The sequence below is a fragment of the Ostrinia furnacalis genome, unplaced genomic scaffold (assembly GCF_004193835.3).
Source record: "Ostrinia furnacalis isolate ACB-3 unplaced genomic scaffold, ASM419383v2 OfSCF7560, whole genome shotgun sequence".
Classification (NCBI taxonomy): domain Eukaryota; kingdom Metazoa; phylum Arthropoda; class Insecta; order Lepidoptera; family Crambidae; genus Ostrinia; species Ostrinia furnacalis.
The window spans coordinates 108,831-125,159 of record NW_021137799.1 but is presented as its reverse complement, the minus strand read 5'-3'; the positions used below and the strand labels follow the sequence as shown (position 1 = coordinate 125,159).

Sequence of the window (16,329 nt, the reverse complement as noted above, 5' to 3'; positions counted from 1 at the left end):
TTCTACTTTTCGGCCACTTTAAGTATCACGAAGTATTTGACGCTGACTGTACATAAAGCCTGGTCTGTGAGCACGTAGAATTTTGTCCAATGACCCCAAGCTACCCATCCTTATCGCTCGTGCGTAATAATATTGCTGTCGCGACTGTGCGACGGGCGCCCGCAGTGAGTGTGCGAGCGCGACAGCAACATAATTACGCGCGAGCGATAAGGATGGGTAGCTTGGGGTCATTGGACAAAATTCTACGTGCTCACAGACCAGATTATACGTATGCTACTGCCATGCATACTACAACTAAATCTACGATACTACAGGCGTCTAAATAAAAGAAAGAAATATACCAACTTATTTATTACTTCTTAGCCTTCTTCTTAACTTTAGAGTCTTTCGCGTCCTTTCTCTTTTTCGTTTCCACTTTCTCTTCACTACTTTTCGTTTCCGTTTTCACTTCTATCGTTTCCACGTCCATAGCTTGTTCTGGCACGTAGCTGAAGCCTGGGATATGTGGCTCGACTAGTTGGAAAACCAGTTTTCTGTGTTGTAAGTTTGTGCTGTCTAAACTGAGTCGCACCGTTAGCTCGTCGAAGGTTTTTAGAATGATTCCATCGCAGATTTGGAAGTGTTCCTGGAAAAATAAGTAGGTTAATTTGTACCTAGTAGACTATGGCTACAGACAACGGTATCTGAACACTGTGACACCTTCTGCAGTTGCAATAAGTGCTATAATTATAGTCCGGATCTAAAGCTATATCCTGGACAAATGATATAATTCCATGTTTGGATGGGACATAAAAAGTGCGAGTAAAAAATGTGGTCGTAGTAGATTATGTTTGTTCTCCCAGTTGGCGCATCTGTTGTATGGTCCTATCACTCGCCAGTAGCGCCAACCAGCGACCGCAAATATGATAGTCCAATTAAGGAATTAATAGCAACTTATACCCATGGTGACATAAGGTGCAAACAATTAGGTATCAACTCCATGTGATGTTTGCTTTATGACCCCTTGCTGTGCACAACATTCATACCATATAAAGACTATTCACCTTATTTCTCCCAATTTTCGTAAGATATTCGCATACCTATGGTGTAAATTGAACAAACTTACCTCCTCGTTGTATGTGAACCTATCAGCGGGCAGGTATAGCGGTCCCTCTAACCCGTACTTGGGTATAAGGACTTGCAGCGCGTTCCGCTTGACTGATAATACTACAGCCGCTTCAATCTCCACGCGGTTCTTGAACAGGATCTGAGGATGCGAAATAAATACTATGAATACCATTTAAGAAAGAAAAATAATTATTATGACGTAAAATATTAGAGAATATGTACAAATGTGCCCCGAAAATTTTAAGTAAAATTAACTAGACGTCACGTAAAGTCGAACAACTTTGAGTGACTTCGTCTGACATAACGAGACACGCGGCAACCTTAACTTTTAACGAAAAAAGTCAGGTGATATTAAAAATTATACAATATTTAGACTTATTAATGATGTTTAAATCGTAAGCCACCACGATAAAACATGATTTATTTTACTGAACAAAACTTGTCCGTGTCAATAATGTTGATTTTGCTTGAGATGAATGAATTATGTCTATCAAAAACTAAAATGACACTTAACACCCAACAATAAGGTCGACTTACGTGTGTGTTCAATGCTACAGACGCTCTGCCAGCGTACTGAGCTTGTCTATGGCGGTAGTTAAGGTTGTCGCATATTGAGTCCGCATGCTTAGTGTCAAGTAGTGACGCATGTGTCATGTCTTCCCCTATGCAGGCCGCGAGTAGCCGATGCACGATGACGTCAGCATAACTGTAAAAAGTATTTATGTTTAAAATTAAATTTTAAAGACAAGTCATGGAGAAGAAATTGAAATGGGATGCCAAATTCTTCAATAACCATTATGTATGGACCGAAACCCAGAATCGATTGGGACTAAATGGGTGTCAGTATTATCATTATAATGCACATTATACCATAAAGAAAGCTCAATGTCGTAATCAATGGGTTATAGAAGTTATAAACTGACAAAGTTTGTATGAAAAAAATATTAATTACTTGTGATTTTTACTAAGTATAGGCGCACATTAGGCGATAGACTAGACGCGACGACAGACTGCGATTGAAAACTTCATATATTTTGTGTGAAATTGTTACAATATTAGAAATAATTAACGACTCTCTCCATCCATCTCCATTCAAAGTGCACCACGAACGTGAGTACATAATGTAACTCATTAAAAAATATCGCGTTAAGACCCGTGTCTTTCTATTTAAGTCGAAATGGAACGCGAAAGTTTAAAATCTTAAGCCATGTATTCATTAGGCAATATTTTTTGATAAAAACTGTTTATAAACTGTTCAGAAACAATGTTTCATCATCTCTGTAAACAGTTTATAAACAGTCCATAAACATAGGTGATGAAACATTGTTTATGATACATGTTGACGTGCTCCCCGCTATGAGTGGAGAGCAAGTGTGGACGGCCAAGTTTCAGAAACCTGTGTTTGTGGTAAACTTTTTTCACACTAGTCATAAACAGTTTATCAACAAATGTTGCCTAATGAATACATGGCTTTATGCACCACTGACCGTCTGATAGGTGATGTAAAGTGCGTATAGATGGGACAGGCCAGCCCGTAGTGGTAGAACTCGTCGTGAGCGCGCGTCCCGCTTGAGAAGTACACCGCTTGCTGCATGCAGCGTGTCGCCATGATGCGCAGGAGTGTGTTGAAGAATGTTTTGTTCAAAGCTTCACGACTTGACGACAGAGACGCGGAATCTCGACGAGAAGTTAATATAATAATACTAGCTTTCCGCCCGCGGCTTCGCCCGCGTGGAATTTTGTCTGTCACAGAAAAACTTTATCGCGCGCGTCCCTGTTTCAAAAACCGGGATAAAAACTATCCTATGTTCTTTCCCGGGACTCAAACTATCTCTATGCCAAATTTCATCAAAATCTGTTGCGAGGTTTAAGCGGGAAAGCGTAACAGACAGACAGACAGACAGACAGACAGACAGAGTTACTTTCGCATTTATAATATTAGTTGGGATGAAATTGTCAAGAATAGGCGTCAAGTCGCCGAGCTGTCGCTGTCACGTGTCGCCCAGTGTGCGCCTACACTAAGCTTTACGTAACTCATTAACAAATGTCGCGTTAAGACCCGTGTCTTTCTATTTAAGTCGAAATGGAACGCGAAAGTTTAAAATCTTATGCACCACTGACCGTCTGATAGGTGATGTAAAGTGCGTATAGATGGGACAGGCCAGCCCGTAGTGGTAGAACTCATCGTGAGCGCGCGTCCCGCTTGAGAAATACACTGCTTGCTGCATGCAACGGGTCGCCATGATGCGCAGGAGCGTGTTGAAGAATGGCCGGCCCGGCACTTGCGCTTTGTCGAGGGACGCGGAGAAGGACTTGTTGGTGGATACGTCTATTTCGAAGCCCTGTGGAGGTAAAATGGTAAGTATTAAATAATTTAAAGAAGGCTAGGTTAGACCCAATCTTATCGGAGGGCAAAAGATTATTTCGCCTGCAGCCTTTACGATTAGTTGTTACAATTCACGAAGGCGACTGAACTTTATGTGTGGTTGTGGTGGACTGTCATAAAGGCTGTATAAGGAAACCAGCTGCCATAGCTGGATATCGCTTTAATCCTGCTACATAAACTCAAAAACTTCTGTTAGGCAGGGTTACATGATTTCAATCAAGTTGATTTAAATCACGATTTTTATTGCATGATTTTTTAAATAAAAATCACTAATTTAAAATCAATATCTGATTTTTTTATTAAAATAAAAAAACGTTATTTTTTCCAACCTGCTGTTAGGTTTTCCAAATTTTAAAATATTTTAACTCAAATCTTTTATCTTACATCTCACCCATAACTTTGATGTCTAGTCGTCTTCAACAGGGCCGCGAGCTCTCGCTACCGATGTCACGGCAACATGAACCCTGCGCCATTGATATAGGGTCCACAGTCGCGTGCTCACCTGCTGCGCGGCCGCCTTGAGAAAGGCGCCTCAGTAGCGCGTACTTACTTGAAGGTTGGTTTTACGTTACATGCTACGTTACGTGCTACCCTGCCTTCGCGTCACTGTCGCGTCTCACCTGCTGCGCGGCCGCCTTGAGGAAGGCGCCTCAGTAGCGCACACTTACTTGAAGGTTGGTTTTACGTCACATGCTACGTTACGTGCTACCCTGCCTTCGCGTCACTGTCGCGTCTCACCTGCTGCGCGGCCGCCTTGAGGAAGGCGCCTCAGTAGCGCGCCCTGCGGGACCTGCCGCGAGCTCTCGCTACCGATGTCACGGCAACATGAGCCCTGCGCCGTTGATATAGCGTCCACAGTCGCGTCTCACCTGCTGCGCGGCCGCCTCGCTACCGACGTCACAGTAACATGAGCCCTGCGCCGTTGATATAGCGTCCACAGTCGCGTCTCACCTGCTGCGCGGCCGCCTTGAGGAAGGCGGTGAAGTTGGCGGGCGGCGGCGCGGGGTGGCGCCTCAGTAGCGCCAGAGTAAATACAAATGAGTAGGTCATCTACGTAGAAACGCACCGAGCGCGGTTTGTATGTGAGCGCGCTAATATACGTAGTGTCAGTGTGTGCGTGCGCGCCGCATACATGTTGGCGCGCTCACTTACAAACCGCGCCCGTGCGTTTCTATGAAGATGACCTACTCATTTGTATTTACTCTGGTACTTACTTGAAGGTTGGTTACGTTACATGCTAAAGCCTGGTCCGTGAGCACGTAGAATCCCGGCCAATGACCCCACGCTACCCATCCCTATCGCTCGCGCGTAATTATGTTGCTGTCGCGCTCGCACACTCACTGCGAGCGCCCGTCGCACAGTCGCGACAGCAATATAATTACGCGCGAGCGATAAGGATGGGTAGCTTGGGGTCATTGGACAAAATTCTACGTGCTCACGGACCAGGCTTTACGTTACGTGCTACATGGCAGGCGAGTACCCAGCCTTAGCGTCACTGTCGCGTCTCACCTGCTGCGCGGCCGCCTTGAGGAAGGCGGTGAAGTTGGCGGGCGGCGGCGCGGGGTGGCGCCTCAGTAGCGCGCACTGTGGAAACTCCGCCGCGAGTTTCTCGGCCACGCTGACGTTGGCTAACAACATGAACTCTTCGACCATGGAGTTTGTGTCCACTATCTTCTTCGCTTGCACTTCTATCGGGTCGTGGGTTTCGGAGTCCACCTGTGAAAAGATATTTTATACTCATTTATGCTCAATACTCAATAAGTTTCGGGTTTCTCAATACTCAATAAGTTAAGGGTCAAAAGCGTAGAATTTACACAAGGTCCCCTTGCTTTCACTGTAATAAAGCTATTACATCGCGCACGAACACAAAAATTTTGACGTCATACATTAACACTTGAGGACTCGCGCCTTAATTTGTAACATTCATACTCGCTACCGGGTGCGCTGGACCCAGTATATAAAATCCTATGTATTTTTCAAAAACTCTTAATAAAAGTGAAAACTACTTTATAAGAAGGATAATATGATATAAACAAAGACAAAATAATAAACCAAATAGTCATATTTATTGTCTTTTTCTAAAATAACAACTAATTTAAAAAATTTAAGGTTTTTTGGCAAAATGAAGGTTATTTTTGAAAATTTTTGTAATTAATTATTTAAAAAAATACCTTATTTATTTTCGTAAACTACTATGATTTGCCTACTTATACCAATTAACAATTAATGAGAAATTTGCATAGAACATTAAAAAATTCACATTGTTTACCGGGTCCAGTGGACTCAAAAACACATTTTTCGTCTGTAGCAATCACATGCAGTGGGCTATTTGACGATTATGACCGCTATTGGCTGTGCTACAATGTCGTGGAAAGGTACTAAGAGCGACAACATCGCAAACGTCAAACTTTAAAAGTTATTACACAAATATTGAAGAACTGGGTCCGTTAGACCCATTAGCGAGTCCTTAAGTGTTAACGATTCAGTAGGTTTGGCTTTGGCAACCATGAAACATGGAATTGAATTTGCAGCACCTATTTCCGATTCGAAGACCATAAAAAAAATATTTGAAATTACAGGATGATCAGTGGAGTAATATTCTCTAGCACACAGTTAAAAAAGATTCTACAAATATATTATGTCAAAGCAGGCCTGTTCATCTCCGCGAGTTTACATCGAAAACAAAACACGCACGATTGCCCCCTACTATAGTACTATTCGACAAGGCCTCACATACGAGCGAGCATTGACTCACGCACGCGTATTCTTGTGTATGATGGAAAAAAATAAAGAAAAGAAAATGGTGTACTAAATACTGTGCAGTATTTAACTGCCTAAATAATAATAAAAACACAGAATGTACTTTTTTAAGTTGCCTGAAGACACTGAGAGGTAAATAAGTAGTTAATATTATTTATGATAATTCATGCTAAATCATGTAGGTATTTCCTCCGCCATTTTCTGCAGATTGGCACCTCACGTCACATCATTTTACCGAAGTCAGCCCTATAGCTTCGGCGCAGTACCGATCATTGACTTTTGTCAACAAAACTTCTGACAATCTTGCTTGACTCTTGAGACAAGCTAAATTACACCATATTGTTAATGACATTGAGCATACATTTTTTTAAATACCTTCGCGAAGTAAAACTTCTGTACGTAGTACTTATTATTATTCTGTGGTCAAAGTCACAAACCTGGAACCGAATCTCGGGCGAGGCGAGCAACAGCGCCCCGTTGTCGAGACGTTTTCGCTTTAGTTTCTTCGCTAATGCGTTCAATACTCGCAGCGAGCTCGCAATGTTGTCCTGTCGAGCGCTGTCATCTATCGCTATCTGCGCTTCTTCATACGTCATCGCTGCTGCAGACTGGATTAAAAAAATTGTTTATTTGCAAACATTTTGACACACAATTACTGAAAAATGTATTGTATAAACTTAGAAATTAGGTAGGATGTAGAGATCCATTGTGAATTTGTGAATGCGTTATTCGAATAGAGCAGAGTAGATTTTTATCTTGAGAAAACAATCTTTAGCAATACACAATGGCAGGTAATTTGTATGTAACATATGCACATTGTGACAGGTTTGCAAAAAAATACAGTAAGTTCGGACTCCTACGTTTTCTGTGAAAGTAGTTATTTCCAGCTATTCTTTATTTAGCGCACCGTTCATTCAGAGTCTAAAATGGAACGACGTCTAAATGCCATGTCAATTTTATGTCAATTTTGATATTTCTAGTTATAGCCTGACCAGGAACATAAAAACCCTGGCATAGAGGCGCGTCAATTGCATTTGATAGTGCAACACTGGGTACAGTCGTACCTGTATTAAATTAATAGGCTAACTTTATGTATCAGGATTCAGGATTACGGGCTAATTTGATATTTTCATAAATAAACGAAAAAAAATTATTATAAGTAACCTGGTTTAAATAAATTAAATGAAACCATCAATCGAGCTAGTAGGATTTATTTTATTATACATCAATAATCAAATTCAGAACTTGAATATTCAACTGCAATGTCTGCTCATGAACGCTTCAAACTCGGTACTTCTTTCTCAATTCCATAAAATTCAACACTTAGAAAGTGACAAAAAACTTTAAAATAGGTAGTTAAAACAAACCACAGCTAATTTTCATAGTGGACTGTACTATACGATAAACATGTCAGTCAATTTGACAACCTTTGTCGGAAACATTATTCAATGAAAATATTGTCCGAACCTTTAGTATTTCTCTTCGACAAATACTTTAACACATTGTGAACCACTTTTCTTTCACGACTATTAAAAGATTTTAGCAATTTAATTCAAAAAATCAATTGCGCACATTTAAAATAAAGTTTGTTTACACTTTGACAGCAATAGACTGACATGCAAGGTGACATTTCAATGAAGTTTTCAGTTACTGTTGCCATTAAAAGAAATTAGTACCATTAGTTTTCCGCAACATGGCGAGGGTTTTTATGTTCCTGGTCAGGCTATAATTATTCTTATTTTCGGTTACCTTTATAACACTCTTGTGGAACTTGGTAGAGAGCACGTTGGCGTTTTCGTCGATCTCCCAAACGCAAGAGAAGGCCAACCTCTCTTCACCGCCGCGCAGGGAGCAGAGGTTAGAACTTAGCAGATCTGAAAATAAAATGACATTTTAGTGTCAACAGATGATCTAATCTCAAGTACAATTACAGGCACTATTTGGTCTCTCTTAAACTCAGTATTTATGTAAAACTTGTTACTATACATGATTGTTTGTTGCCTTAAATAAATAAAATAAAAAATCGCATTATACAGGGTGACTGGAACTGAACCCGCCATAGCTAATAGGCGTATAGAGGAGGTCATTTGCTAATTATTGAACTTTACTTTCTATGGCTAAAGTTTTATAGTTTAGGAGATATGTCAATTTTTATACTTTTTTCAGATTTTTCCGAAATTTGACCTAAAAACTGCTTCAATTTTTTTTTCTCGCGTGATTTCAACAGTTTTTTTTATTTGATATTAACATCGAATATGTCTTTATTCAAATAAAATAAATTTCTGATCCAGAAAATGATTGAATAGCTAGTTACGAGCCGCCAAAGTCTAACAAAAGTACAAACCACGATAAAAAATTCTACTTCGAATTCGATTGAAACAAAAATTAATGGTGATAATGGATTGCCAATAATCTTAAAAATATCTCCAGCTTCTCTTCTTTCCAATGATATATCACACGTTGTAATTGGATATTGAAATTTATCAAAAATTCAAAGTTTATGGAAGAAAATGGAGTAATAATACAAAAATTATCCATACAAAGTTGATTTTTTTTTTTTTAATTTTTTTTTCTTTATAATGTGATTATTATTTTTAAATTCATTTTAAAAAAAAACACGAAAATAGTTATGAAAAGGAGTATAGCAGAAAATATGAGTTGTTTGAAGAAACTTTGTATGGATAATTTTCGTAAATTACTCCATTTTCTTCCATAAACTTTGAATTTTTAATAAATTTCAATATCTAATTACTACGTGTGATATGTCATTGGAAAGAAGAGAAGGTAGAGATATTTTTAAGATCATTGGCAATCCATTATCACCATTAGTTTTTTCTTAAATCGAAATCGAATTTGAATTTTTTATCGTGGTTTGTACTTTTGTTGAACTTTGGCGGCTCGTAACTAGTTATTGAATCATAATCTAGATCTGAAATTTATTTTATTTGACTAAAGGTTTATTCGATATTAGTGTCAAATAAAAAAATCGGTTAAAATCATGCGAGAAAAAAAATTTAAGCAGTTTTTAGGTCAAATTTCGGGAAAATCTGAAACAAGTATAAAAATTGTCATATCTCCTAAACTATAAAACTTTAGTCATAGAAATTAAGGTTCAATAATTAGCAAATGACCTCCTCTATACGCGTATTAGCTATGGCGGGTTCAGTTCCAGTCACCCTGTATTTTGGTAGGGTTAATACTGGGATGTGTAAAAGTGCTTTTTAAAAGCTTATTTGCATAAATACATGAGTTTTATGAGTTTTATTTGGGAAATCCGACACTATCAGTCAATTGACAGATACAAACTTTTGATGAGCTGTCAAAACGCTGTTTCTCCATTGTTTGTATGGAAATACATTTCAAGTCATGTTATTATGTATCATATTCAAAACTAGCTTTTACGCACGGCTTTGCCCGCGCGCGAGATATTTTGTATGTCACAGAAGAAAATTATCGTGTGCGTCCTTGTTTAAAAAATCGGGATAAAATCTTTCCTATGTCCTATCCTGGGACTCAAACTGTCTCTATATTTTTTATCAAAATCGGTTCAATGGTTTAAGCGTGTAAGCATAACAGACAGACACAGTTACTTTCGCATTTATAATATTAGTAGAGATTATGACGAAGCAAGAAAATTGGCGCACGTGACAACGCGACGGCGGAAAAATGTGACCATAATAACAAAAAAGTATTGTGCAAAATAAGATAATTTTATTTACTGTTCATCACAGTGAACAATCATGAATATTAATTGATTATTAAACACAATGCCTTCGGTTTCTTAACAACTGTATTTCCATACCAAGAAAAACAATGGGCCTATTAGTTCAGAGGTCATGTCAAGAGTACCTCTATGTTTAACTTTCTGCAATATTCATTACAAAGCAATATAGAGGTGTTTACCAGTTTAAATAATAGTGAGGTTACTAAATAAGTAAATTGATTATATTTTGTGTAGTGTGACACATCATAAATGACATTTATTTCTACATAGTAGCTATTTCACCTGTAATTCTGTAATACAAGTTTTACTCATTTGAAAATTATAAATAACTTGAAAAAATCGAACTGCCTAAGGCTCTAAGTTTGAGATGCGACTCTTAACACTAAAAATTAAATAACTAAGTTTTTCTCAGTTTAGTATCAACTGTAAATCATAGTTTTTTGTAGAAGTGTCTTAGTCAAGAGATAATATTAGTTAAGCTATACATAAATCTTTATACAGCTATGTAACCGAAAAAAGTTTTTTGTCTCTACCAAAAAACCAAAACTGACATTGGTTGTTCTTCCAAATGACCCTTCAATATACGCTTGTGTTATCAACTTTTTGGTCACTTTGGTGATATTTGACGCTGACTATAGATGACCCACGCTGAACTGTCCCACCAAACTCAATGACAGGAGGGCGCTACCATCGTTCAACTATATGATTTCCAACATGGCAAAAATCGGAACCAGCGATCCGGTATTGACGGTGGCGCCCCGCTGTCAATGTCACGGATAGGACAGTTTAGTATTTTGGAACTATGTATAATACGCTTTGTAAAATTCCTGACGTTTACTTACGCTAGACGCATCATATAAACAAAGGCTTGTAGGCAAAGTTTGAACAAAAACATACCTGGAACCATGTCAATCCTTCTGTCAACTAAATACACTGTAGTAGACCTCGAGGCAGCCTCCTTATCTAACGCCGTCTCAGGCCTGACGAAGTACGTGACGTCAGCAATATGGACGCCGACCTCGTACTTGGACAGACCGTCGGCGGTCTTGCCCGCTACGGGCCGCGCGTGCAAGGCGTCATCGATATCCGTACAGCCGGGCGGGTCCACAGAGCAGATGCAAATGGAGCGGAGGTCGACGCGTTTTTTTATTTCCTACAAAGAAAATTAGTTTAATAACGGAATATTTCAAAAAAAGTTCAATATCATACTTAGTTGGCTGCAGCAAGGAATTTTTTGGAAAGACTTGTACCTAGCGCTATGGAATAAATCAATTTAAAATTTCTTACGAAACAGTGACCAGTTAGACAGGCACATTTTGAGACAAATCAATTTTAGGTACTTTATTTATATTCTATTCTATTGTGTTTAAATTAATATTCAATTTGTAAGTTTTTTTATGCAGAACAAAGCAGGTATTTGACCGCAATAGCACCTGACGTTTAGGTTGGAACATATCTGCCCTAAAAGTTCCTATTAACTCTCGCCTTGAAAAAGCCCGGATTATAGTGTTACATCCCTTTAGAAATATTTCCAGTGTAACGTCTAATTACCTCTTCAGGGATAGTCCAGTCGTTGGGCGGCAGACAGTTGAGCACGGCTTCGCTGAACCTCGCGTGAGGCACGTCATGCTCCAGGAGAATCACTTCGTTCTCTGCATCTTTGTCACCTGAAAAGTACAACATACTCACTACTCATACAATACTTATCCATGCCATCATATCTTGTGGGAGTGTGATCTTTGGAAACATGAACGTGATATAATGCTTAATTCAATACAACATACATCTGTTTCCGCAATTTATTACACCGATCTTGTCGCGACAAGGAAAAATTTCCGTGCTTTTAAGCGATTTTGTGAAAAATATTATTGGCAGGTAGTTGCTAATTGCTCATAAGATAGGCCCCCTTAATTTAATTTATTGTCCGTGGTGCATAATCTTTTTCTTAAAGGTTTTAAACCTTTGTTTGTCACCTGTCATCCGCTTTGCAATGGAGGGAAGTCGAACCTTAATTTCGAACTCCTCCTATGTTCTTCTGATTAATTTCGTTGCGGGTCCAATGACAGTTTAACTTTCCCCCGGGACAAACTTGACCTTCATTGGTTGGGTTTTTGTGGCGGTCAAGCTGTAGATCCTGGCTACACAGGAGTTGCAGTGGTGGGAACGAGAGGTGGGAATAGTCCCGTTTACTCATCCAATGCTTCAAAGGTCTGATGAAATTTAATAATGTTAGATCTTGAAGAAGGACATGGCTTACATGGCTTCCTTTTATCGTAAAAGAAAATCGTTTGGAAAAAGGAGAGGAGAGAATGCATGTGTGCATCAATGCATTGCTTTTCTTACGAAAAATATGAAAATTTCGGTATAAGATGTTTCAGAACAGATTAAGACTCTGCCAATGTATTACCGACAGTAGGACATCATTCTGTGATAGATCAACATCCATGTACAGTCAGCGTCAAAGTTTATTACTGGAATAAGGTTGTCATCACAATTTTGGCCACTTTGGGCGTCACGAACTATTTGACGTTGACCGTGGGTTGACATTAGCTATTAACATAATAAACATACAGTGAATCTTTACAGTAGAGATAATATGAAACGGATAGTTGTTTGGCCGGATACCGGATACCGGATATCCGGATAGCCAGATATCCGGCGGCCGGATAGTTGGCCCATAGTCTCGTTGCATGTCGTGACGAGTTTAACATCGCACAGGTGCTTCGAACGCAATCAGTGGGTCTAGTAGACTAGATAAGTCACACTTTTCGAAAATCGAATCCGTCTGAATCCGAAGAGAATATAAGATTTTGCAACTTGTCTAGAGGGCGAAAATTAAATTAGTTTACTTGCTGCGTAATCTGACTCATGACATCAGACCATCAGTAAAAAAAGATCGCCTATTTTAATTGGCAATATTTCGACACTAACAGATATTTACTATTTATGTATTCGTCATTAGAGTGAATAGCCCAGAACAAGAAATTAGTTTTTTGAAAGGCAAATAAATAAAAATGTATTTATAAAAATCCTTAATATGGCTTTTTGTAAATGTCATTATTTTATGGCATTTTATTGATATTTACTTCAAAGATTAATGTGTTTCATTTTATTATAGGAAATTGTCGTAGTTTTTTAATATCCGGTATCCGGCCGGATATCCGGCCTACCGGATAGTTACCGGATATCCGTTTCATCTCTACTTTACAGTACACTTACCAATCGGCCCAAGGGCTCTAACGAAATGCCCCAACGGGTACCGACTGTTCCGTGGCCAGGAGTCCAGCGCGACCAGTATGCGTTGCGACGCGAGGATGTCGCTCTGGCGCGTTTCGATTCGCACTCTTGGGATCCGCTTCTCAGCTGGTGTGAAGAGGTGGCGAGTTGCCCCTGAAAAGCAATAAATTATCATCATGAGGTCTACACAGCAGTCAAAAAAAACAATATTTATCTTATTATCATCAGAAATAGTAGGACTATAAAAATATTGCTTCCCGCTAGTTTTTTGAGGCTAATGATTGACTAATGCTCGTTTTCACCATCAATCCCTATTTTTTAAGTGACCCCTTTGAAAACAAAATTCCTGTTATGTGTTACCATAGGGGTTACTTAAAAATTAGGGATTAATGGTAAAAACGGGCATGATTCTGCCACCATTACTAAGTTATGTAGATCAGTAGATTAGCTAGGGACAGTGACAACAGACAGGCTAATAAATGTAAAGAAAACAACTCTTTAATGAAGATCAAAACGCAACAAGATTTGCTTGTTGTTCAAAATAAAATAAAAAACAAAGTATGCAACAGGTGGGAATATAGTTCCCACCATATTTTGAACTTCATTCTCTTGTCTTCAGGTCCAAAATCAATGAAAAATTTGGACTTGTTATGCCTGATAAAGGCTTAAATGATAACACTTCTGTAAATACTAACCTGGGAATTTACTAGGCATCAAAATACCACAATACTGTCTCCATTTCCTCCTTATAATGCCCACCACTTTTCCAGTGGGAGTGATCTCATCCTTACTGTTATCAACTGGCTTAGCAGTTTTCAAAAGTACAGTTTCTTCCTCCAGTAAGTCCCCAGGGTCATCAGCTTTGTCTTCCAAGACTATGTCACTGGGTTTGCGCCATTCTTCTTCAGGGAATATTTCAACAGCCACCAGGTCACCATCAACTGCTCTGTTAATTCCAATATGACCTTGCAGTAGAATCTTGAAATTAAAAGTGTCATTATTATTTTAATCAAAAGATAAGAAGACATTTAAAGAGCCTCATAAGGGCTACCTTTTATACAAGAGCCAAATCTTGGTGGAAAATTTAATAAAGAATAAAATTATAATTCTACAAGTAGTATAATTCCATACTTACAGGTTTTTCAAAACCGTTGACAGTAACAGTACCTTCAAGGAAATTGTCACGGGAAGCGTGGAACGTTCCTTGATACAGTTTCCCGTTACGGATACCAGTGTGTATTTGGGTCGGTGTCAAGTGAGCAGGGTACAAGGCATCTTTGGAGCAACTCTCTGGTATTACATTCTTGGAGAGTTTATCCACTAGTCCCACAAAGCCATTGACATTTTCTATGTAATCTTTTACTGAAATGTGAGTTAATAAAATACTAAACAAAGAGTCATAAATAATAAAAATATATTACTTCAGTTGAAACATTTGACTACATTATAATTCTACACTATTCATGATTATAAGACTATTGAGACATAGTTTTCCGTATGAACATTTTCTATATTTGTTTTTAAGATGAAAAACTATGTACTGGATTGAATTTAATTGACAATATGGAAATCTAAATCATCATGAGGTAAGTAAACCATGATTTGATTGAATAGGAAAAGGGAATTAATACCAACCAGAACAACAAACAATCCCCTCCTCTTGTGCAATTTTTCTATTTGATTCATCATCTGTTAGCAACACAATCTTGGGAAAATTGCCCCCAACATTGTTAGCTGACAAGTGTGAGGCGTACCAACTGGACGCTTTACGGATTGCCCGGTCATTCCTGTCGTTTTGTTTTTCACCTGGGCCTCGCTCTATGTATGTATCTCTACAATATCAACAGTGAATTTGAATAATGTGAACTTTATTTTGTTTAAATTTAAAATTTAAAACAATTTTTTTAAAAAAGTTTAAGATGTTCCTCGCTCTATGTATGTATCTCTACAATATCAACAGTGAATTTGAATAATGTGAACTTTATTTTGTTTAAATTTAAAATTTAAAACAATTTTTTTAAAAAAGTTTAAGATGTTATCTAACTAAAGGTCAATGAGGGCTATCGTTTTAGCGCTCACCAGTTAGCGCCACTGTAGAGTAAGCTCCTGTCACTTGCTAGTAGCAAAGACAGTGGCACCAACTGGTGAGCGCGAAAGTGGTAGGAGGACTATCGCATTTGCACTCGTCAAGATGGCGCCACTGTAGAGTAAGGTCCTGTCAATCGCCAGGGGTGCCCACTGTTAAGTATAAAAACGATAGCCCTCATTGTATTATCAATGTTATTTGCAAATAAGAAAATTTAGTTACAACAATGTTATAAAGATTGACTTACTTGTGATGCTCATTCACAAAGGAATAAAACTTCCTCTTTTTGTTGCCAATTACTTCCAAGAGCCTTTGGAAGATTGCCGTATTCTGGTGCTTGACCTCTTCAAGCACTGTCTGCAGTATTATCACGTTCGAGAGCGCATCCTCTTCTAGGATATCCATTTGGTGTAGAACCACATTAGTATCCAGTACTAAATAGTGAGGATAGTCAAATAAGGCACAAATGGACTCAGGGTTGGACTCCAACACATACTCATCGTCTTTGTGCGGGCAAACATTACACGCAGCTGAGCCACAAAGCAAATCATCACGGAGGTAATGCTCCCTAACAATCTGTAAGAGTATCAGCACTGTTCAATATGAGCAAATATTTTAACTAATAATGCCGTAGCATTAGGTTGACTAAAGCATATTTTACTCAAAGAATAAACACATATAAATGAAATAAATGATAAATACAAAATGTTTGTAGGTAAACATAACCTCACCTTTAAGATGTTGCCGCGTTTAGTTTTGGTTAGAAATGTTTTAGTAGTCCACATTTTCACAAAGAATTGAAAATAATTTCACATGAATTATTTTGTAATACTTCCACGTTATTTTGTAGATTTGATATAAGTAAGAATTTGAATGAAATCCAATTTCTAACCTTAATTTCACAAGTGTCAAACAAATCGACAGTTTGACACGTTTGACAGTAAACCACCACAGGTTAAAACAACACGTGAAAACCACAGTGATAACACTGTGGTAACATCCCTACATTACAAAATCATACTTATGAAT

General features: G+C 38.4%; 1 protein-coding gene across 2 annotated transcripts; it reads right to left on the bottom strand.

The window, feature by feature from the left end:
- Positions 1–336: 336 nt before the first annotated feature.
- On the bottom strand, positions 337–16,242 carry Dis3 (exosome complex exonuclease RRP44-like protein Dis3). 2 transcript variants are annotated; one of them, XM_028321684.1, is made up of 16 exons: positions 16,032–16,242; positions 15,548–15,876; positions 14,850–15,046; positions 14,350–14,576; positions 13,910–14,192; positions 13,197–13,367; positions 11,529–11,644; positions 10,875–11,130; positions 8,003–8,127; positions 6,691–6,861; positions 5,064–5,209; positions 4,445–4,505; positions 3,229–3,449; positions 1,645–1,813; positions 1,106–1,246; positions 337–625 (listed from the first exon to the last, which is right to left on the bottom strand). In XM_028321684.1, exons 1-16 carry the CDS (start codon positions 16,083–16,085, stop codon positions 353–355), a joined length of 2,940 nt encoding a protein of 979 aa, XP_028177485.1. In that variant the 5' UTR covers positions 16,086–16,242; the 3' UTR covers positions 337–352. The 2 variants fall into 2 exon arrangements, with proteins under 2 accessions (XP_028177485.1, XP_028177486.1); XM_028321685.1 differs by lacking the exon at positions 4,445–4,505 and having other exon boundaries at positions 5,003–5,209.
- Positions 16,243–16,329: the final 87 nt, after the last annotated feature.

What these genes read in the sequence shown, in the direction of transcription:
- Dis3 (XM_028321685.1), bottom strand. Translation starts at nt 16,085, where the DNA reads ATGTGGACTACTAAAACATTTCTAACCAAAACTAAACGCGGCAACATC. An exon ending in ACTGGACTATCCCTGAAGAG is followed by an intron (nt 11,131 to 11,528) that starts GTAATTAGACGT and finishes TTTTCTTTGTAG; the next exon opens with GAAATAAAAAAACGCGTCGA. An exon ending in TTTACATCACCTATCAGACG is followed by an intron (nt 1,814 to 3,228) that starts GTCAGTGGTGCA and finishes TACTTTTTACAG; the next exon opens with TTATGCTGACGTCATCGTGC.